The sequence below is a fragment of the Salvelinus fontinalis genome, chromosome 36 (assembly GCF_029448725.1).
Source record: "Salvelinus fontinalis isolate EN_2023a chromosome 36, ASM2944872v1, whole genome shotgun sequence".
NCBI classification, from domain to species: Eukaryota; Metazoa; Chordata; class Actinopteri; order Salmoniformes; family Salmonidae; genus Salvelinus; species Salvelinus fontinalis.
In genome coordinates, this window is record NC_074700.1 from 30,307,721 (window position 1) to 30,331,161 (window position 23,441).

At 43.6% G+C, this 23,441-nt stretch overlaps 2 protein-coding genes across 2 annotated transcripts in view; one reads left to right on the forward strand and one right to left on the reverse strand.

The window, feature by feature from the left end:
* The window catches only part of mark2b (MAP/microtubule affinity-regulating kinase 2b), a 94,457-nt gene extending 81,722 nt beyond the window's left edge, over window positions 1-12,735 (forward strand). The window contains exons 17-18 of the mRNA XM_055901565.1: window positions 9,947-9,985; window positions 10,480-12,735. Coding sequence (XP_055757540.1) covers window positions 9,947-9,985; window positions 10,480-10,924 — 484 coding nt within the window. The 3' untranslated portion in view covers window positions 10,925-12,735. The remainder of the gene's footprint in view (window positions 1-9,946; window positions 9,986-10,479) is intronic.
* A 34-nt stretch (window positions 12,736-12,769) lies between these two features.
* The window catches only part of rcor2 (REST corepressor 2), a 30,374-nt gene continuing 19,702 nt past the window's right edge, over window positions 12,770-23,441 (reverse strand). Inside the window, exons 10-14 of the mRNA XM_055901540.1 lie at window positions 18,107-18,207; window positions 17,906-17,983; window positions 15,333-15,390; window positions 14,953-15,173; window positions 12,770-14,871 (exon numbers count right to left, since the gene is read on the reverse strand). Of these exons, the coding sequence (XP_055757515.1) occupies window positions 14,497-14,871; window positions 14,953-15,173; window positions 15,333-15,390; window positions 17,906-17,983; window positions 18,107-18,207 (833 nt within the window). The 3' untranslated portion in view covers window positions 12,770-14,496. The remainder of the gene's footprint in view (window positions 14,872-14,952; window positions 15,174-15,332; window positions 15,391-17,905; window positions 17,984-18,106; window positions 18,208-23,441) is intronic.

Genomic DNA, 23,441 nt, shown 5'->3' on the forward strand with positions numbered 1-23,441 from the left:
AAGTGTTTTTTTTTGCTCCGGTTACTAATGCTACCTCACCCCCTCGCCCTCACCCCCGTAGGGTTGGAAAATCGTATCTAAAATTGTCTGGTTTTCCAGAAATCCTGGTTGGAGGATTTCTAGAATCAGCAGGGGAGAATCTCAAGTGAATCCTCAAACCTGGAATTGGGAAAACCAAGGACATTTGGAAACCTTTTGCACAATTAAACCCATCTTTCCCTCCATACATCATCCTCTCTCCTCATCCCTCATCCTCTAACCTCATCCCTCCATCCATCATCCTCTAACCTCATCTCTCCATCCTCTCACCTCATCCCTCCATCCATCATCCTCTAACCTCATCTCTCCATCCTCTCTCCATCCTCTCACCTCATCCCTCTCTGTGTGAGCTCACCCTTTTGTGTACGAGATAGAGTGATTGTGTAAATAGAGAGAGTAGGTGTTGGAGGAATAGAGGGATCACCTGGGATCAGGTTACCCCTACCTCAAAATAGGAAGTGATGTCACTGGTTTGACAGGATATGATGTTAGGGAGGTTGCTCAGCTAGCAACAGGTGTTTTTTAGGTACGGGGGGTGAATCTCAAAGAGCACCCTAATCCCTGTACAGTACACAACAACTGACCAAACCCCTATGGGTCATATGAGAGACAATCACCTCACCTGACCCCATACACACTCACCTTTAATTCCCCTCATACCCTGGCCGGTACTGACAAATGCTAAAGTGATCACTGACCAGAGGTGGAAAAAGTACTATTGTAAAAGTTAAGACAGATACTTTTTTAATAGAAAATGACTAAAGTGAAAAATCACCCTTGAGTAAAAGTGTACAAGTATTTGGTTTTAAATATACTTAAGTATCAAAAGTGAAAGAACAAATAATTTCAAATTCCTTATATTAAGCATACCAGACGGCACCGTTTTCTTGTTTTTTATTTACGGATATCCAGAGGCACGCTCCAACATGCAGACATTTACAGACGAAGCATGTGTGTTTACTGAGTCCGCCAGATCAGAGGCAGTAGGGATGACCAGGGATGTTCTCTGTTTAGTGAGTCCGCCAGATCAGAGGCAGTAGGGATGACCAGGGATGTTCTCTGTTTAGTGAGTCCGTCAGATCAGAGGCAGTAGGGATGTTCTCTGTTTACTGAGTCCGCCAGATCAGAGGCAGTAGGGATGTTCTCTGTTTACTGAGTCCGCCAGATCAGAGGCAGTAGGGATGTTCTCTGTTTACTGAGTCCACCAGATCAGAGGCAGTAGGGATGACCAGGGATGTTCTCTGTTTACTGAGTCCGCCAGATCAGAGGCAGTAGGGATGACCAGGGATGTTCTCTGTTTACTGAGTCCGCCAGATCAGAGGCAGTAGATCAGAGGCAGTAGGGATGACCTGGGATGTTCTCTTGATAAGTATGTGAATTTTACCATTTTTCCTTTCCTGCTAATAAGTATTCAAAATGTAACGAGTACTTTTGGATGTCAGGGAAAATGTATGGAGTAAAAAGTACATTATTTTCTTTAGGAATGTAGTGAAGTAAAAGTTGTAAAAAATATAAATAGTAAAGTACAGATACCCCCCAAAAAAACTTAAGTAGTACTTTAAAGTATTTTTACTTAAGTACTTTATACCACTGTCACTGACAACACCATTGTGTGGTAGGATGTTTTTTTCCCCCAGCTTTAGTTAGTAGTAGACGGATCTACCATGGTTCTACGCAGGATTTTGGGTCGATTTGCGATTTTATTTGAAAATCCAATTTCACTCATGAAGTGGAGAATGGAATTGAATTATTTGAACGACCTAATAATGGAATTGAATTATTTGAACGACCTAATAATGGAATTTAATTATTTGAACGACCTAATAATGGAATTTAATTATTTGAACGACCTAATAATGGAATTTAATTATTTGAACGACCTAATAATGGAATTTAATTATTTGAACGACCTAATAATGGAATTTAATTATTTGAACGACCTAATAATGGAATTTAATTATTTGAACGACCTAATAATGGAATTTAATTATTTGAACGACCTAATAATGGAATTTAATTATTTGAACGACCTAATAATGGAATTTAATTATTTGAACGACCTAATAATGGAATTTAATTATTTGAACGACCTAATAATGGAATTTAATTATTTGAACGACCTAATAATGGAATTTAATTATTTGAACGACCTAATAATGGAATTGAATTATTTGAACGACCTAATAATGGAATTGAATTATTTGAACGACCTAATAATGGAATTGAATTATTTGAACGACCTAATAATGGAATTGAATTATTTGAACGACCTAATAATGGAATTGAATTATTTGAACGACCTAATAATGGAATTGAATTATTTGAACGACCTAATAATGGAATTGAATTATTTGAACGACCTAATAATGGAATTGAATTATTTGAACGACCTAATAATGGAATTGAATTATTTGAACGACCTAATAATGGAATTGAATTATTTGAACGACCTAATAATGGAATTGAATTATTTGAACGACCTAATAATGGAATTGAATTATTTGAACGACCTAATAATGGAATTGAATTATTTGAACGACCTAATAATGGAATTGAATTATTTGAACGACCTAATAATGGAATTGAATTATTTGAACGACCTAATAATGGAATTGAATTATTTGAACGACCTAATAATGGAATTGAATTATTTGAACGACCTAATAATGGAATTGAATTATTTGAACGACCTAATAATGGAATTGAATTATTTGAATGACCTAATAATGGTTTTTAATTATTTGAATGACCTAATAATGGAATTGAATTATTTGAATGACCTAATAATGGAATTGAATTATTTGAACGACCTAATAATGGAATTGAATTATTTGAACGACCTAATAATGGAATTGAATTATTTGAACGACCTAATAATGGAATTTAATTATTTGAATGACCTAATAATGGAATTGAATTCTTTGAATGACCTAATAATGGTATTGAGATTAATTGAATTATCTCTCAATTCAAAGACTGACCTGGAATTTACAGGGAGAGAAAATGTAAATATAATTTAATTTGTGGAATTAATCCCAACCCTTTAGGAAGTTGTTTTATCAGTATTTTATTCATCCTTCTTGAGAGAGAGAGAATCTCTCACACACACTCTCACATACCCACATGCACTACTGCAACAACACTCTCACTTTCACAGAAGACACCTGGGTTTTTCCACCAGTGGGTTATGATGTTTACATTTAAATGTCAGTGTGCTGACACTTTACACCACCAGGGGGTGTAATTCAGCAGGTTAGACGGAGTGACTGCTCTCTCTGCTGGGGAAGATTAGGAACAGCAAGCACATGTTCTATTGGAGCAGAGAGTAATGGGCCACTATTATTATATCATTATAGCTATCTACATTATATCATCTTATCTCTATATTATATCACTATCATTATTATATACTGGTCATACACTGCTCAAAAAAATAAAGGGAACACTAAAATAACACATCCTAGATCTGAATGAATGAAATATTCTTATTAAATACTTTTTTCTTTACATAGTTGAATGTGCTGACAACAATCACACAAAAATTATCAATGGAAATCAAATTTATCAACCAATGGAGGTCTGGATTTGGAGTCACACTCAAAATTAAAGTGGAAAACCACACTACAGGCTGATCCAACTTTGTAATGTCCTTAAAACAAGTCAAAATGAGGCTCAGTAGTGTGTGTGGCCTCCACGTGCCTGTATGACCTCCCTACAACGCCTGGGCATGCTCCTGATGAGGTGGCGGATGGTCTCCTGAGGCATCTCCTCCCAGACCTGGACTAAAGCATCCGCCAACTCCTGGACAGTCTGTGGTGCAACGTGGCGTTGGTGGATGGAGCGAGACATGATGTCCCAGATGTGCTCAATTGGATTCAGGTCTGGGGAACGGGCGGGCCAGTCCATAGCATCAATGCCTTCCTCTTGCAGGAACTGCTGACACACTCCAGCCACATGAGGTCAAGCATTGTCTTGCATTAGGAGGAACCCAGGGCCAACCGCACCAGCATATGGTCTCACAAGGGGTCTGAGGATCTCATCTCGGTACCTAATGGCAGTCAGGCTACCTCTGGCGAGCACATGGAGGGCTGTGCGGCCCCCCAAAGAAATGCCACCCCATACCATGACTGACCCATCGCCAAACCGGTCATGCTGGAGGATGTTGCAGGCAGCAGAACGTTCTCCACGGCGTCTCCAGACTCTGTCACGTCTGTCACATGTGCTCAGTGTGAACCTGCTTTCATCTGTGAAGAGCACAGGGCGCCAGTGGCGAATTTGCCAATCTTGGTGTTCTCTGGCAAATGCCAAACGTCCTGCACGGTGTTGGGCTGTAAGCACAACCCCCACCTGTGGACGTCGGGCCCTCATACCACCCTCATGGAGTCGGTTTCTGACCGTTTGAGCAGACACATGCACATTTGTGGCCTGATGGAGGTCATTTTGCAGGGCTCTGGCAGTGCTCCTCCTGCTCAAAGGCAGAGGTAGCGGTCCTGCTGCTGGGTTGTTGCCCTCCTACGGCCTCCTCCACGTCTCCTGATGTACTGGCCTGTCTCCTGGTAGCGCCTCCATGCTCTGGACACTACGCTGACAGACACAGCAAACCTTCTTGCCACAGCTTGTATTGATGTGCCATCCTGGATGAGCTGCACTACCTGAGCCACTTGTGTGGGTTGTAGACTCCGTCTCATGCTACCACTAGAGTGAAAGCACCGCCAGCATTCAAAAGTGACCAAAACATCAGCCAGGAAGCATAGGAACTGAGAAGTTGTCTGTGGTCACCACCTGCAGAACCACTCCTTTATTGGTGGTGTCTTGCTAATTGCCTATAATTTCCACCTGTTGTCTATTCCATTTGCACAACAGCATGTGACATTTATTGTCAATCAGTGTTGCTTCCTAATTGGACAGTTTGATTTCACAGAAGTGTGATTGACTTGGAGTTCCATTGTGTTGTTTAAGTGTTCCCTTTATTTTTTTGAGCAGTGTATTATATTATATCATTATATCATTGTCATATTTTTTTATTTCACCTTTATTTAACCAGGTAGGCCAGTTGAGAACAAGTTCTCATTTACAACTGTGACCTGGCCAAGATAAAGCAACGCAGTGTGACACAAACAACAGTTACACATGGGATAAACAAACATACAGTCAATAACACAATAGAAAAGTCTATATACAGTGTGTGCAAATGAGGTAAGATTAGGGAGGTAAGGCAATAAATAGGCCATAGTGGCGAAGTAATTAAAATCTGGAGTGATAGATGTACAGAAGATGAATGTGCAAGTAGAGATACTGGGGTGCAAAGGAGCACCAAATAAATAAATAACAATATGGGGATGAGGTAGTTGGGTGTTCAGTTTACAGATGGGCTATGTACAGATGCAGTGATCTGTGAGCTGCTTAAAGTTAGTGAAGGAGATATGAGTCTCCAGCTTCAGTGATCTTTGCAATTCATTCCATTCATTGGCAGCAGGGAACTGGAAAGAAAGGCAGCGAAAGTAGAAATAGGCTTTGGGGGTGACCAGTGAAATATACCTGCTGGAGCGCGTGCTACAGGTGGGTGCTGCTATGGTGACCAGTGAGCTGAGATAAGGCGGAGCTTTACCTAGCAAAGACTTATAGATGACCTGGAGCCAGTGGGTTTGGCAACGAATATGAAGCGAGGGCCAGCCAATGAGAGCATACAGGTCGCAGTGGTGGGTGGTATATGGGGTTTTGGTGACAAAACGGATGGCACTGTGATAGACTACATCCAGTTGCTGAGTAGAGTGTTGGAGGGTATTTTGTAAATGACATCGCCGAAGTCAAGGATCGGTAGGATGGTCAGTTTTACGAGGGTATGTTTGGCAGCGTGAGTGAAGGATGCTTTGTTGCGAAATAGGAAGCCGATTCTAGATTTGATTTTGGATTGGAGATGCTTAATGTGAGTCTGGAAGGAGAGTTTACAGTCTAACCAGACACCTAGGTATTTGTACTTGTCCACATATTCAGAACTGTCCAGAGTAGTGATGCTGGATGTGCGGGCAGCGATCGGTTGAAGAGCATGCATTTAGTTTTACTTGCATTTAAGAGCAGTTGGAGGCCACGGAAGGAGTGTTGTATGGCATTGAAGCTCGTTTGGAGTTTTGTTAACACAGTGTCCAAAGAAGGGCCAGAAGTATACAGAATGGTGTCGTCTGCGTAGAGGTGGATCAGAGAATCACCAGCAGCAAGAGCGACATCATTGATGTATACAGAGAAAAGAGTCGGCCCGAAAATTGAACCCTGTGGCACCCCATAGAGACTGCCAGAGGTCCGGACAACAGGCCCTCCGATTTGACACACTGAACTCTGTCTGAGAAGTAGTTGGTGAACCAGGCTAAGCAATCATTTGAGAAACCAAGGCTGTTGAGTCTGCCGACAGGAATGTGGTGATTGACAGAGTCGAAAGCCTTGGCCAGGTCGATGAATACAGCTGCACAGTATTGTCTTTTATCGATGGCGGTTATGATATCGTTTAGGACCTTGAGCGTGGCTGCGGTGCACCCATGACCAGCTCGGAAACCAGATTGCATAGCGGAGAAGGTACGATGGGATTAGAAATGGTCGGTGATCTGTTTATTAACTTGGCTTTCGAAGACCTTAGAAAGGCAGGGTAGGATAGATATAGGTCTGTAGCAGTTTGGGTCTATAGTGTCTCCTCCTTTGAAGAGGGGTAGGACTGCAGCAGCTTTCCAATCTTTGGGGATCTCAGACAATACGAAAGAGAGGTTGAACAGGCTAGTAATAGGGGTTGCAACAATTTCGGCAAATAATTTTAGAAAGAGAGGGTCCAGATTGTCTAGCCCGGCTGATTTGTACGGGTCCAGATTTTGCAGCTCTTTCAGAACATTAGCTATCTGGATTTGGGTGAAGGAGAAATGGTGGGGGCTTTGGCGGGTTGCTGTGGAGGGTGCCGGGCCAGACGTAGAGAAATGCTTATTGAAATTCTCAATTATAGTGGATTTATAACATAGATATTATATCATTATCTGTATATTTTATATATGTTATATCATTATTATATCTATATCTTATGTAATATCTATAGTCATTATTATATCTATATTATCTATTTTATATCATTATATCTATACATCTGTTATCTATATATCATTATATCTAAATATGTATGTTATATCTATATATCATTATTATATCTATAAATCTGTTATATCTAGATATCATTATCTCTACATATCTGTTATCTATATGTCATTATTATATCTAAATATGTATGTTATATCTATATATCATTATTATATCTATAAATCTGTTATATCTAGATATCATTTATCTCTACATATCTGTTATCTATATGTCATTATTATATCTATATCTATGTCATATCTTTGTCATTATTATATCTGTCATATCTATATGTCATTATATCTGTCATATCTATATATCATTATTATATCTATATGTCATTCTTATAGCTTGACTTTTTTTTGGAGATGTTGACATGTTTAAAGGTCCTGGCTAAGCATTTTATGCTCTGTTCTCTCCTATTGAATCATTTGATAATGATTTGTCTGTTTTTAACTGCTATTTTATTTATATTCAGTATAAAAGGAACGATTTAGTCGGTGCTCAGTTGGATTTGTCGGTTTGTCAGTCTGCATGTCATGTCTCTATGGCTCTGTTTTTTTCTGTCGTACACTACCGGTCAAAAGTTTTAGAACACCTACTCATTCAAGGGTTTTTTGTTATTTTTACTATTTTCTACATTGTAGAATAATAACGATATCAAAACTATGGAATAACACATATGGAATCATGTAGTAACCAAACAAGTGTTAAACAAATCAAAATATATTTGAGATTCTTCAAAGTAGCCACAGCTTTGCACACTCTTGGAATTCTCTCAACCAGTTTCACCTGGAATGGTTTTCCAACCGTCTTGAAGCAGTTCCCACATATGCTGAGCACTTGTTGGTTGCTTTTCCTTCTCTCTGCAGTCAGACTCATCCCAAAACATCTCAATTTGGTTGAGGTCGGAGGATTGTGGAGGCCATGTCATCTGATGCAGCACTCCATAACTCTCCTTCTTGGTAAAATAGCCCTTACACAGCCTGGAGGTGTGTTGGGTCATTGTCCTGTTGAAAAACAAATGATCGTCCCACTAAGCCCAAGCCAGATGGGATGGCATATTACTGCAGAATGATGTGGTAGCCATGCTGGTTAAGTGTGCCTTGAATTGTAAATAATACACCGTGTCACCAGCAAAGCACCCCCACACCTTAACACATCCTCCTCCAAGCTTCATGGTGGGAACCACACATGCAGAGATCCGTTCACCTACTCTGCGTCTCACAAAGACACGGCAGTTGGGGACCAAAAATCTCCAATTTGGACTCCAGACCAAAGGACAAATTTCTACCGGTCTAATGTCCATTGCTCGTGTTTCTTGGCACAAGCAAGTCTCTTCTTCTTATTGGTGTCCTTTAGTAGTGGTTTCTCTGCAGCAGTTTGACCATGAAGTCCTGATTTCACGCAGTCTCCTTTGAACAATTGATGTTGAAATCTGCCTGTTACTTGAACTCTGTGAAGCATATATTTGGGCTGCGTGAATCAGGCTGTTAACTAATGAACTTATCCTCTGCAGCAGAGGTAACTCTGGGTCTTCCATTCCTGTGGTGGTCCTCATGAGAGCCAGTTTCATCATAGTGCTTGATGGTTTTTGCGACTGCACTTGAAGAAACTTTCAAAGTTCCGTATCGACTGACCTTCATGTCTTAAAAAATAATGATGGACTGTCGTTTCTCTTTGCTTATTTGAGCTGTTCTTGCCATAATATGGACTTGGTCTTTTACCAAATAGGGCTCTCTTCTGTATACCACCCCTACCTTGTCACAACACAACTGATTGGCTCAAACGCATTAAGAAGGAAAGAAATTCCACAAATTAACTTTTAACAAGACACACCTGTTAATTGAAATGCATTCCAGGTGACTACCTCATGAGCTGGTTGAGAGAATACCAAGTGTGTGCAAAGCTGTGAAGGCAAAGGCTGGCTACTTTGAAGAATCTAAAATAGATTTTGATTTGTTTAACACTTTTTGGGTTACTACATGATTCCATGTGTGTTATTTCATAGTTTTGATGTCTTCACTATTATTCTACAATGTAGAAAATAGTAAAAATAACAAAAACCCTTGAATGAGTAGGTGTTATAAAACTTTTGACTGGTAGTGAATGGCTCTATTTCCTTACCTAATATATTGTTAATTCTATCCGTCCTCTTATCTGTACATGGCTGTGCTGCGTGTGCAGGTTTAGAGGGCTAGTCTGTCTAGGTGCAGCAGTGTAATGCTGTTGGAGAGACTGAAACGGTGGTGGGGTTATTTGACCCACTTTCCCTCCTTCCTTCCCTCTTCTTTAGTTACAGGACTTATACTCCCCTCCAGACCAAACCATTCCAGACCATACCATTCCATACCGATCCAAACTAAACATCCCATTCCAAACTAAACATACCATTCTAAATCAAACCATCCCTCTGTTCTAATCTATTAGTTATTCATCCTAAACATTTCAATCATCATGAATAAATCTTTAAAATGCCCTTACTTCCCTTAACCTTTGAAACTAAAGTGCATTTTCGTTAGTTTTTTTCTCTCCCTGGTGTGGTTTTATGCTACAGGGCGTTCTGTACTGATACACAAAGCCACCGTGTTCTGGAATAGGAATGGGTTCTGGAATAGGAATGGGTTCTGGAATAGGATTGGGTTCTGGAATAGGAATGGGTTCTGGAATAGGATTGTCAATGTGTGTGCTTGTGGAGGATGGTACTGTGCTTAGTGGTGTTGCTAGCTGTTAAACTAACATTGTAGCCTGTTAGCCGTTAGCTCCGAAGACTAAACTTGTGTTGATTTTTCTTGAGGAGTCCGTATGAGGGAGAGGGTCAGGATGAGGAAAGCAGGTGAGACTCAAACCAACCATCAATCAATCAATCAGACCTAATCAGTAGATCTCAGATGGATAGATATGATTGGATTAAAGGGTGATTTGGTAAATTTATTCGGTAATTGGTTGACAAACCTTAGTTATAACCAATCAGGGATGAGGTTTCTGAATGTTACCGAATGGGAGGGTGTGTGTGTGTGACGTAGGCATGTACATGCATGGTAAGAGGTGTGTGTGTGTGTGTCAGGGCTATTTAAGTCATATTGGGTGTTGTCCTTACCTTATCCCCCTGTTTCTCCTAATCATCTCATCCCTCACTCTGTTTCTCTCTTTCTCCCCTTCTCCAACCCCCTACTCACTCTCTGCCCCTTCAACACCCCTACTCCCTCTGCCTCCCTCTCCAACCCCCTGCCTCTCGCCCCCCCCCTCTGCCTCTCCTCTCTCCTCCGCCTCTCCCCCTGCCCCATCCTCTCCCTCTTGCTTTCATCCCTCCACTCTCTCCTCCTATAGGTCGATGCTGAGCAGCACCGTCGACAAATCAGAGAAGAGCGGCGTCCTAGGCTCCTCCCACAGCGGCAGCGGAGACGAGAACAAGGATAACTCCTCCCCTGTTTCCGGTACCGCCACCCCGCCACCGAAGGACCCGTCGACCAAACCGCGTTCCCTCCGGTTCACCTGGTCCATGAAGACCACGTCCTCCTTGGATCCCGGGGAGATGATGAGAGAGATCCGGAAGGTTCTAGAATCCAACAGCTGTGAGTACGAGCTGCGGGAGCGCTACATGCTGCTGTGCATCTTCGGGAACCCTTCCCGCGACGACTTCGTCCAATGGGAGATGGAGGTGTGCAAGCTGCCCCGCCTCTCACTGAACGGCGTGCGCTTCAAGAGGATCTCCGGGACGTCGATCGCGTTTAAGAACATCGCGTCGAAGATCGCTAACGAGCTCAAACTGTGAGACGGAGAGAGGGATGGAGAGATGAGGGATTTTACACATGTGGATAGAGAGGAATGGAGAGACTGAATGAGAAGGATGCTGCACTGAGTAGTGCTGGGTAGGTGGGAGGGGTTCAGTGTTTGAGAAGATAATGGGTGGAGTGACTGTTCTTCTGCTGGGGGGGGGTTCTGTCTAGTTTTTTTCCTCTGTTGACGTTTGTGTTTTAGAACCTCGCTGGGTTCTCTAGCTGGGGTTCTCGTCTTCTAGATCCACTGCATGTTGGTTCTGCCGCTCTCTCTTTTCACCTGGTGGTTGTACACACTCCGCCTCTCTCTCGCTGCCACACAAACACGCTGTACTGTACTGAGGGGAGGCCTAAGTCTGAACACACCTTCATACCTGCTCCGAGGCTCTTCTCCTGTCGGTTCTACTTAAATGGGTTCTAGACTGGGTTACACTCAAGAGTTCTAAAGAGAACAGAGCGGACTGACTTGATGCTGGAAATAAACTAACTCAACGCTGGAACGGTTCTCCTGGGTTCTACTGTTCTCTGACCCAAATGGACTCCCCGGAACCTGAACTGTAGAACACACCATAGGCCTTCGGTGGAAGGACAGTCGTTCTGCCCGTTTGATGTGAGGGGAGACACTGCTCTGTTTTAAGTCTCTCTCACACACACCAAACTGGACTCTTAATGACTGCTGTCTGTTTTGAATCCAAACACACCAGGCCCCCCCCGACCCTCACTCTTTTTATTTTTTCATCAGGGGTGAAATCCCCCTTTCGTCCAATCACAGGCCCAATAGACTTGATTCACCATTGGACGACAACACTTTATTTTCCTCATTCTGGTTGTTGGTTTAAGGTCAAAGGTTTTACACTGGAAAAAGGGGAATTTCCTTTCTTTAATAGAAGACAAATGGAAAAATGTAGTTCTTGTTGCTGTTCTATTATGACAAAGAAACGTGTTAATGATCGATGGGGTTGTATCACGCGTCTGTACAGAAAGAGAACACAGCAGCCATCTTTCTACTCCCCCTTCCTGCCCCCAAGGAGTAGTATGTTCAGCCTTTTATCAACCAGTATTTCATTTTAAAATTCTATCTATTCAGATCTCTGAACAAATTAATTTAGAACTTCTTGTTGATTTATTTTAGTTTGTTTTTTATAACTTTGTTTGGGTTAAAGAATGCCTCACCTGAGCTCCCCCACCTTGTGTATCCCTTCACCCCCACAGGACCCCACCTTAGCTGGGCATCTACCTGACTGGTGTCAACAGGGTGATGAAGACTACTGATTGTTTTCTGTGGGATGGTTGGGTTTTATAACGTAAACTTGTTGCCCGCTGCCTTTTTTGTAGGATCAGGCCAAACGTTGTGTCACTGACTGTATTCTTGTCATCAACGCCATTGATTCTATTTTAGCAGGAGCCCTCTCCCTCCTTTCTCTGCCAGTGGAAAAGAGTGAGGGAGGGGTTTGCGAGTAATCTCTAGCCAAATGATAGTGGCCTGCTTTGGGGGCGGTGTACCTGAGCAAAACGCCTCAGTTCTTTTGTTTAAAAAGTCATTCTATTTGTTCTGTTAAATCATTGTTTTAAGGTGCTGGGAAAAATGTAGTCTTTACTTATTGCTGTTATTACTATATTTCAGTGTTGATTTATTTTGTTTTACATTTTTTTTTTGCTGTAATTTGAGTCAGACATTTTAACCAGTATTTGGTTGGTTTGGGAGAGATGGGGGAGTTGACTCCAAATGTATTTGTTTTTTTTTGTGCAAAGAAATTATGAAAAGTAATAAAAAGCTGGTTTCAGTTATAGGCCGGCGACAAAAGTGTGTATTTAACAAATGTAATTCAGTGGAAACAATATGGTTGTAATTTTTGTTTTATTCCAAAAGAAAATATCCTGAAAAGAATAACAAGCAAATCCAGTCTCAAACTTGGTGAAGGTTGTTTTACTAAACACAGTCAAGTCATTTGTAGTAGGCCACAAAGTATTCAAATCTATGTCCCAAATGGCACCCCATGCTGGTCAAAAGTAGTGCACTATGTAGGGAATTGGGTGCCAGACGTATCACGAAAGATCTGCGTTATCGCTCGATTTGAAATTTTAAAAAAAAACGCAACGCTGCATATTCAGAAATGACTTTTTTGTTTGTTTGTTTTTTTCTCTCCACCAATTGGTAGTTACAATCTTGTCTCATCGCTCCAACTCCCGTACGGTTTCGGGAGAGGCGAAGGTCGAGAGCCATGCGTCCTCCGAAACACAACCCAACCAAGCCACACTGCTTCTTGACACAATGCCCATCCAACCAGGAAGCCGGCCGCACCAATGTGTTGGAGGAAACACCGTACACCTGGCGACCGTGTCAGCGTGCAGTGCGCCCAGCCCGCAAGTGCGCGATGAGACAAGGATATCCCTGCCGGCCAAACCCTCCCTGACCCGGACGACGCTGGGTCAATTGAGTGCCGCCCGCGACATTGCCTGGACTTGAACCAGGATCTCTAGTGGCACTGCCTTGCGACACTCGGGAGGCCTCAGAAATGACTTTGTAATGCAGATCTTCCCTCCATACGGCTTGAATCCAGCCCTACGAGTCGTTCAGCTTCACACTTTGTTCTCAGACACCTGTGAATTGCACAGTATGTACAGTACTATCCCTTACATAGCACACAACTGTAACCAGAGCTAAATAGAGCTGCCATTTGAGACTGTATTTTTTTTGTGTGCTTTTAATCAAAAACAGGTCTCTGTTCCATATAGCATGCTACTTAGAATGGAGAAATGCATGGGCCTTGGATTACATATTGTATCCTATTCCCTTTTATAGTGCACTACATTGGACCGGGATCTATAGGGATTTGGTCAAAATGGGCTCCGATCCAAAGTAGTGCACTATATAGGAATGTCTACCTACTTAGAGATCACCTAACAAAAGAATGCTGCAGTCATAAGACCAACAATACGTGGATTTGGTAGAAGAGGGATGTCTTCTTCCTGATTCCCCTGTGGAATCATTAGTTCAGCACCTTGTAGTGTAGAAGTGGAACCTGGGTGTGTTTTGCCAGAGTTCGTTCTGCTGTTGCCATGGAGACTGTGGGGTTCTGTTGTCATGGCATCCATCACCACAATCCAGTGTATTTTTTTCCTTGAGGGTTTTGGTATTCTGAAAGTTCTGTTCTTTGGGGAGGAGGGATGGGTGAAATACAGGGTCACCGTTGCCGTGGGTAACCAGTCACATCTGTGCTGGCTGCTACGGAGACAGCCGTGAGGCATGTGTGGGCATGTCCTTCTATTTTCTGCTGAGAAGAGGGGGGGGCGGGAACAGAAGGATGGATGACCCAAGCCTCAGATGGAAGTATGGTTATTCACAGGTTGTGTCGTTGGTTAAGAGTGTGAGTCAGAACGGAGTGATAACAGAGAGGACTTAACGAGAGGCTTCTGAACATAACAGACTGGCGAGGCTTTGAACTCAACTACTGCATTCTGATGTCTATTGTTCCACCATAATGGATAAACGCAGCACAATCTACCCGTCTGAGTATACAAGAGCCCCCCCCCCCCCCCTAAATATACAAGAGTCCCCTCCTTTCTGTCAGTGAGAGTTGGTTTGCTCTACTTTGAGCCCTACCAGTGAGGGAGGCTGACCAGCGCCAGAGCAAGCAGGAGGAGAGGAGCGGAGGTTGTTTCCTAGTTCCCTACGGTGACTAGAGCTCCCCTGTTGGCCCGGAGTCGCAACTGCAGGACGGATCAACGGGGGAGGGGGATGATTGTGGGGGGTTCGGGTCTGGAGGGGTCGGGTCTGGAGCGGGGGGGGCTGCCGGAGGAGGCTGGGGGGGGCAGAGGGGGGAGCCGGGCGCAGTAAGGGGGGAGGCTGGGAGAGGGAAGGAGGAGGGGTGTGGTTGTTGGATGAGGGGGGAGAGGGGGAGTTGGCGTCACCGCCGGGAGGTGTAACGTCTTCTAGCTTTATCTGGAAGGAGAGAAGGGAGAAGTTAGATCAGCACCAGACTTGTCAAACTTTTACCAAAACAAACCCTAACCCCCTCCTCACCTCTTCCTCCTCCTCTGCTCCTCCCCTCTCTTCGTTCCTACTACGACTCCCACAAGGCCCCTGTGTGGAGGCTACTTCTTGTTCCGCCTGCCACTCCTTGACGACTTCGTCCAGATTGAATCGCCGCCGGTAACTAACGAAGAAGGAGCTCACCTGGGCCAGAGTTTTGTTGCCGATTACCTCGGCAACCACCGCAAAGTCCTTGCCATAGCGACGGATAGCTGAGGAGAAGAGGGTGATTAAAGAGAAAGATACGTTTCAGATCACAACATTGAAATCATCAAACTGTGTTTCTTCTGTGAGTTATATTTGCCAGAATACAAGAATTTCCTGTGTTAAAGAAAATGATTGAGTTGTATTTTGGGGGGGTGTTAACTCACCCTGCACAGCCAGCAGCTGTTCCTCAGTGGACCAACGAGAGTTCATCTTGTGAGCTGGCTGGAGAGAGAGGAGGAAGAGTTAGTTTATTTATAACCGTTTTCATTATGACCTAAACAACCAGGTGAGTGGAGTTCCTAACTAATCCATTATGACCTAGACAACCAGGTGAGGGGAGTTCCTAACTAATCCGTGACCTTTTAATCTCTCTAGGGTATGTGGGACGGTAGCGTCCCACCTCGTCAACAGCCAGTGAAACTGCAGGGTGCCAAATTCAAAACAACAGAAATCCCATAATTTAAATTCCTCAAACCTTCAAGTATTTTAAAGCTACAATTGTTGTAAATCCAGCCAAAGTGTCCACGACGAAAGCACACCAAACGATTGTTAGGTATGAGCCAAGTCACAGAAAAAGACAGCCATTTTGCCAGCCAAAGAGAGCAGTAACAAAAAGCAGAAAGAGATAAAATGAATCACTAACCTTTGATGGTCTTCATCAGATGACACTCATGTTACACAATACATGTATTCTTTGTTCGGTAAAGTTCATATTTATATCCAAAAATCTGAGTTTAGGCGGGACGCTACTGTCTCACTTGGCAAAAAGCCTGAGAAAATGCAGAGCGCCATATTCAAATGAATTACTATAAAAATTACTATAAAATCAAACTTTCATTAAATCACACATGAAAGATACCAAATTAAAGCTACACTGGTTGTGAATCCAGCCAACATGTCAGAATTCAAATAGGCTTTTCGGTGAAAGCATACGATGCTATTATCTGAGTATAGCAACTTTGTAAACAAAGAGAGATACGCATATTTCAACCCTGCAGGCGCGACAAAACGCAGAAATAAAAATATAATTCATGCCTTACCTTTGACGAGCTTCTGTTGGCACTCCAATATGTCCCATAAACATCACAAATGGTCCTTTTGTTCGATTAATTCCGTCGATAAATGTCCATTTATTTGGCGCGTTTGATCCAGAAAAACACAGGTTCCAACTTGCTCAAACGTGACGACAAAATATCTCAACGGTTACCTGTAAACTTGGACAAAAAATTTCAAACCACTTTTGTAATACAACTTTAGGTATTTTTTAAAGTAAATAATCGATAAAATTGAAGACGGGATGATCTGTGTTCAATACAGGATTAAAACCAAATGTAGCATGCTTTCTGGTCACGCGCTTCAATCAAACAGGACACCTAGAGTGACTCGACTTCAAGATGGCCGTATTTCTTCATTACACAAAGGAATAACTTCAACCAATTTCTCAGGACATCCAGTGGAAGTCGTAGGAACTGCAAGCAATTCGCTTAGAAATCTGGTTTCCCCATTGAAAAGAGTGACCTCAACAACAACAAAAATATGAATGGTTTGTCCTTGGGGTTTTGCCTGCTAAATAAGTTCTGTGATACTCACAGACATGATTCAAACAGTTTTAGAAACTTCAGAGTGTTTTCTACCCAAATCTACTAATAATATGCATATCTTATCTTCTGGGGATGAGTAGCTAGCAGTTGAATTTGGGTATGCTTTTCATTTAAACGTGAAAATGCTGCCCCCTACCCTAGAGAAGTGATGAGGGTGTAGATCAGGGGGTGTCAAACTCATTTTCCCCCGCAGGCTGCATTCTGTCTTCAACGAGGTCCGGAGAGCCGTACTAAAAATGTGTTTTATTTCCTTGCCGTCAATTTTACAAAAAAATAGTCCAATATCCATTGATTTGATGCCCACTGAATGTCAAGTGATTATTAGAGCTGGACAGTCAAGAAAATGTTGTAATGTAGGCCCATTATATACAGTACCAGTCAAAAGTTTTGACTTTTCCAGTCACCTGGAAATGCATTCCAGGTAACTAACTACCTCATGAAGCTGGTTGAAAGAATGCCAAGAGTGTGCAAAGGCTGACTACTTTGACGAATCTAAAATCTATTTTGATTTGTTTAACACTTTTTTGGTTACTACATGATTCCATATGTGTTATTTCACAGTTTTGATGTCTTGACTGTTATTTTACAATATAGAAAATAGTAAAAAATAATGACAAACTCTTAGTTGTGTCCAAACTTTTGACTGGTAATATATATAAATAAATATTTTATCCCCTTTTTCGACAACTGAAGAGAGAGCTAATATGTCGGCGGAAACACCGTTCAACTGAAGTCAGCTTGCAGGCGCCTGGCCCACCACAAGGAGTCGCTAGAGTGCGATAAGCTAAGGAAAGCCACCCGGCCAAACCTTCCCCTAACCCGGACGACAACACTGGGACAATTGTGCGCTGACCTATGGGACTCCCGGTTACGGTCGTCTGTGACACAGTCTGAGATCCCATGATCATTTCTACACAGTTTCCATTTGGTTAAAAAAAAATTTTTAAAGGTTTTATATTTTTTTACTCTAATCACCCGCGGGCCAGATTGGACCCACCCACGTGCCGTATGTTAGACACCACTAGTATAGATGAAGGAACTTTAGCCTATTGAGACACACCCCTGGTGTAGAGAAGACCTACTTGGGTATCTCCGGAAGACAGGGAAGAGGAAGTTAAATAAGGAAATGTATGTACCCCTGTAGGACGCAGGTTGTCGATGCCCTCGTCTAGACAGTGTTTCATACTACTGTTGTTCTGCTTAATACTCTGGACCTGAGACACACAGAGAGAGACAGACGGAGAGAGAGAGAATCTATTACTCTATAAGTGATGTGTGTGTGTGTGTGTGTGTGTGTGTGTGTGTGTGTGGTCTGTGTGTATGGTCTGTGTGTATACCCGTCTCTTGAGTGACACCAGGTGTGTGTCTAGCTGTCTGCCAGAGCCATGGTGGTGATTGGCTGACACAGCCATGATGTCCTTGGGGTTCAGATGCATGCCTTTACAGAGGAGAGAGAGTGTGTTAATACACACAGAGGAGAGAGAGTGTGTTAATACACACAGAGAGAGAGAGGAGTGTGTTAATACACACAGAGAGAGAGAGGAGTGTGTTAATACACACAGAGGAGAGAGAGTGTGTTAATACACACAGAGGAGAGAGAGTGTGTTAATACACACAGAGGAGAGAGAGTGTGTTAATACACACAGAGGAGAGAGAGTGTGTTAATACACACAGAGGAGAGAGAGTGTGTTAATACACACAGAGGAGAGAGAGTGTGTTAATACACACAGAGGAGAGAGGAGTGTGTTAATACACACAGAGGAGAGAGAGTGTGTTAATACACACAGAGGAGAGAGAGTGTGTTAATACACACAGAGGAGAGAGAGTGTGTTAATACACACAGAGGAGAGAGGAGTGTGTTAATACACACAGAGGAGAGAGAGTGTGTTAATACACACAGAGGAGAGAGAGTGTGTTAATACACACAGAGGAGAGAGAGTGTGTTAATACACACAGAGGAGAGAGAGTGTGTTAATACACACAGAGGAGAGAGAGTGTGTTAATACACACAGAGGAGAGAGAGTGTGTTAATACACACAGAGAGAGAGAGGAGTGTGTTAATACACACAGAGAGAGAGGAGTGTGTTAATACACACAGAGGAGAGAGAGTGTGTTAATACACACAGAGGAGAGAGAGTGTGTTAATACACACAGAGAGAGAGAGGAGTGTGTTAATACACACAGAGGAGAGAGAGTGTGTTAATACACACAGAGGAGAGAGGAGTGTGTTAATACACACAGAGGAGAGAGAGTGTGTTAATACACACAGAGAGAGAGGAGTGTGTTAATACACACAGAGGAGAGAGAGTGTGTTAATACACACAGAGAGAGAGGAGTGTGTTAATACACACAGAGGAGAGAGAGTGTGTTAATACACACAGAGAGAGAGAGGAGTGTGTTAATACACACACACACAGAGAGAGAGAGGGAACATAACTTATATGTATTACACTCCGTCACGATTTTATTGGCAACTGCAAGGAGATATTTTATTATACCGATTAACAACATTTGCATAGCAGATTCGATCTCTTCTTTTATAAAAGTGTGCACAGTCTCTAAGTAATGAGGTCGTGCATGAGGCAGAATATGGAATGTAGTGGAAACCAGACGGGAGGTGAGAGAGACAAAGAAGGGAATTCGTTTTTGGTGGTGAGGAAGACTAAGTGAATTAACAGTTTTTTGTTTTTTTACAGACAATCAGCTTTGAAATCATCTTGTTTGCCTATTATCACAAACAAAGTACTAGGGAAGTGAATGGATGTGAATTACAAAGCCACATTGAGTTGGCAAGGGAACAACTATGTATTTTTATTTTTTTTGATCGGTGGCTCTCAAGAGGTCAAGACCCTTGAGGATTTAAAGACTCATACTTCTCGAGCAGTTTCAAGAATTGTCTTCAGAAAAGGGTTGCGACCTACATTTATGAGCACAAGGATCTCACTCGAGAAAGCTGCAGATGTTTGTGATGACACATAAAATGACCTTCACAAACAATGACCTTCACAAACAATGACCTTCACAAACAATGACCTTCACAAACAATGCACCCCGTAGTTATTATCCCTATGCAAAAAGCAATTCAGAGAAGTCACCTCCTTACTAAGAGGTTTCAGTCCAATTCTACAGTGCCCTAAGATAAAGAATCGGCAGAAAAAATAATAATAATGTTTCCACTCTCCAGCTCATTAGGTCTCTGGTTGGGACTGGGAACACTCCAGCCCATCAGGTCTCTGGTTGGGACTGGGAACACTCCAGCCCATTAGGCCTCTGGTTGGGACTGGGAACACTCCAGCCCATTAGGTCTCTGGTTGGGACTGGGAACACTCCAGCCCGTTAGGCCTCTGATGGGGACTGGGAACACTCCAGCCCGTTAGGCCTCTGATGGGGACTGGGAACACTCCAGCCCGTTAGGTCTCTGGTTGGGACTGGGAACACTCCAGCCCATCAGGTCTCTGGTTGGGACTGGGAACACTCCAGCCCATTAGGCCTCTGGTTGGGACTGGGAACACTCCAGCCCATTAGGTCTCTGGTTGGGACTGGGAACACTCCAGCCCGTTAGGCCTCTGATGGGGACTGGGAACACTCCAGCCCGTTAGGCCTCTGATGGGGACTGGGAACACTCCAGCCCGTTAGGCCTCTGATGGGGACTGGGAACACTCCAGCCCGTTAGGCCTCTGGTTGGGACTGGGAACACTCCAGCCCATTAGGTCTCTGGTGCGGACTGGGAACTCTGCAGCCCATTAGGTCTCTGGTTGGGACTGGGAACACTCCAGCCCATTAGGTCTCTGGTTGGGACTGGGAACACTCCAGCCCATTAGGTCTCTGATGGGGACTGGGAACACTCCAGCCCATTAGGTCTCTGATGGGGACTGGGAACACTGACTGGGAACACTCCAGCCCATTAGGTCTCTGATGAGGACTGGGAACACTCCAGCCCGTTAGGCCTCTGATGAGGAGTGGTGTATCTCCTAAACAAGACTTTGGATCAGATGTGTATGAAACCTTTGTTTCAGATGGGTTTGTGTGTCTGCAGAGTAGCGATGCTGTTGAGCAGCAGGTGAAGATACTGCGAGACACCGGGGCGGACCCAGTCCTTCATTTTGGATGGTGTTCTGCCTATGACGCTTCAGCAACTGGCTACAGTGTGTTAGTACGAGGAGTGGAGATGAGTTGCATGAAGTTAATTTGTATAAATGTGGAACTCGAATCTGATCTTATTTATGGTTCCGTCGTCGTTGTAGTGAGGCCTAGCCTACCGGTAAAGGGGGTCTCGTACATTTTTGGAAACGATTTGGCTGGAGGGAAGGTCGTGCCAAATCCTGTCGTTTGTAAGGAACTCAGTACTCAGAGTAGAGGAACCTGATGGGTTATCAGAAAAGTACCCTAAAGTGTTTCCACAGTGTGCCGTTACACGTGCTCCGTCTAAGAAAGTTACCGGGAGCAAGTCTGGCGTTGAGGATGTCAGCGATCCCACCATGGTTGATCTGTCTGAGACGTTTATGGGTGATCATGATTTTGGTGAACCTCCCAAGTTGGGCCTTCCGAGTGGCGCAGCGGTCTAGGGCTCACTACAGACCCTTGTTTGATCCCAGGCTGTTTCGCAGCCGGCCGCGACTAGGAGACCCATTCGGCGGCGCACAATTGGCCGGTATGTCCTTGTCCCATCACGCTCTAGCGACTCCTTGTGGCGGGCCGGGTGTATTGCACGCTGACTGCGGTCGCCAGATGTACGGTGTTTCCTCCGACACATCGGTGCTGCTGGCTTCCGGGTTAAGCGAGCAGTGTGTCAAGAAACGGCGCGGCTTGGCAGAGATGCGTTGTCGAGAGCCATGCGTCTCCAGACTTTGCCTCTCCTGAGTCCGTTACGGGAGTTGCAGCGACGGGGCAAGACTAACTACCAATTGGATATTGAGAAATCTGGGGGGGGGGGGGGGGGGAGAAACTCCTAAGTTCATCTCCCCTTTGAAAACCACAAAGGTGAGTGATTTTGTAGGACCGCTGAAGGAAGACCGGTTGACACTTTAAGGTCTAGGAAACAGCCGATTGCTGAACAGAGTAAGGACGTTTCCCTCTTTTAGTTGAGATACGTCCAGAGGAGTTTGATGAAGTTCGTGTGGGTTACTTTTGACGGAGATGGCGTTCTGATGAGGAGATGGCGTTCTCACACCACTTCCTGGCAAGTGTATTGTGGCCCAGTGTATCTCAAATTGCTGTTCCAGTTACGCCTCGACAAGAGATACCGAGGTTGGGTCACGATGGAAGTATGTCAGGCCATCATGGGGTCAACAAGACGTGTGACCGTATCTTGCATAACTTCTGCTGACCTGGTCTGAAACAGGATGTTGTGGCTCACTGTAAATCCTGTGGCGTTTGCCAACATACGGGTAAACTGAACCAAGCTGTACCGGTTGCAGCCTATTCCTGCTTTTGACTAACCTTTCAGCGGGGTTCTGGTGGATTGTGATGGTCCGTTGCCCCGAGCGAAGAGCGGGAAGCAGTTTCTCTTAACCCCGGCGGCGTTCTTTTCAACGTTCCTGGCTTCAGCAGGTAGTGCAGGCGGACCAAGGTTTGAGTTTCATGTCAAGGGTCTTGGGTGTAGCACGTTGTCCCTCTGGTGCCTACCGCCCAGAGGCTCTTGGGAGATTATCAGACTTTGAGGTCTATGTTGAGAGCTTACTGCTTTGAGTTTTTCTCTTGTACTGTTTACAGCGCGGGAGGTTGTGCAGGAATCTCTCGGTTTTAATTCGAACCGGCTCGTATTTGGACATCAAGTCAGCAGAAAAAACCTGGCTGTGTCATGTCAACATGTTGAAACCGTACTTCAACTGCTACGATCGGGTGACGATGTTGTTGGAAACCGGTATTGATGTTCTGCCTGTGGCCACTAGTGTCATCGTTGACTATAGTCGTCCTCAAGAGCACGAGGAAAGCCCAATACACCCCGTACCGGTTGAGTAACTCAGAGATTCTAGAAAACCTTGATGTCTTTTTGGCACCATTGTCTCACTACTTTTAGAATATCAGGGTTTACACTCAGATGTGCCAACTCACACAAATGTACTAGAGCACAACATTGTAGCCTCGATCCAACAACAAGTCTAATCGACCGAACGCTGAAAAGAGAGAAGCTCCACAATGAGGTGGTAACTTTCCTCACGACGGGAAAGTTACTATGGATGTTGCAGGAGTTTCCCCTTGAAATCAGACATGTCTGTGGTGAGGACAACTTGGTTGCTGATTGTCTTTCAGTCAATAAGTTTGGTGTTTTGTGTTAAGCCAGTGGGTAGCTCTCTGGCTCACAATTTATTTTGACTGTACGTTTTGCGTTCTAGAAGCATACGTGAGTTTTTCCCAAAACTTCAGAGTTTTTTTAAAAGCAAACTATGTCCAAAAAACAAAAAAAGGTAAATAAAAAAATATTTTCCAAACCAAAAACAAAACCCATACACATTTAAAAACTAAATAAAAAAAGGTGGCTTTTCTATCTGGCATTTAATTATTGACAGCCAAGACACCATGTTTATATTGGAGACGGCAGTACATTTAAGCTGATTATGTTGTGAGATGGTTGTTTCCTGTTGGTGATGAGCAAACTTGTCCAACAAAAATAATAGGAGGAAGATGTTACAGGTTTTGGTTTTTCCATTTATGTTTTGAGGTTGTACTTCA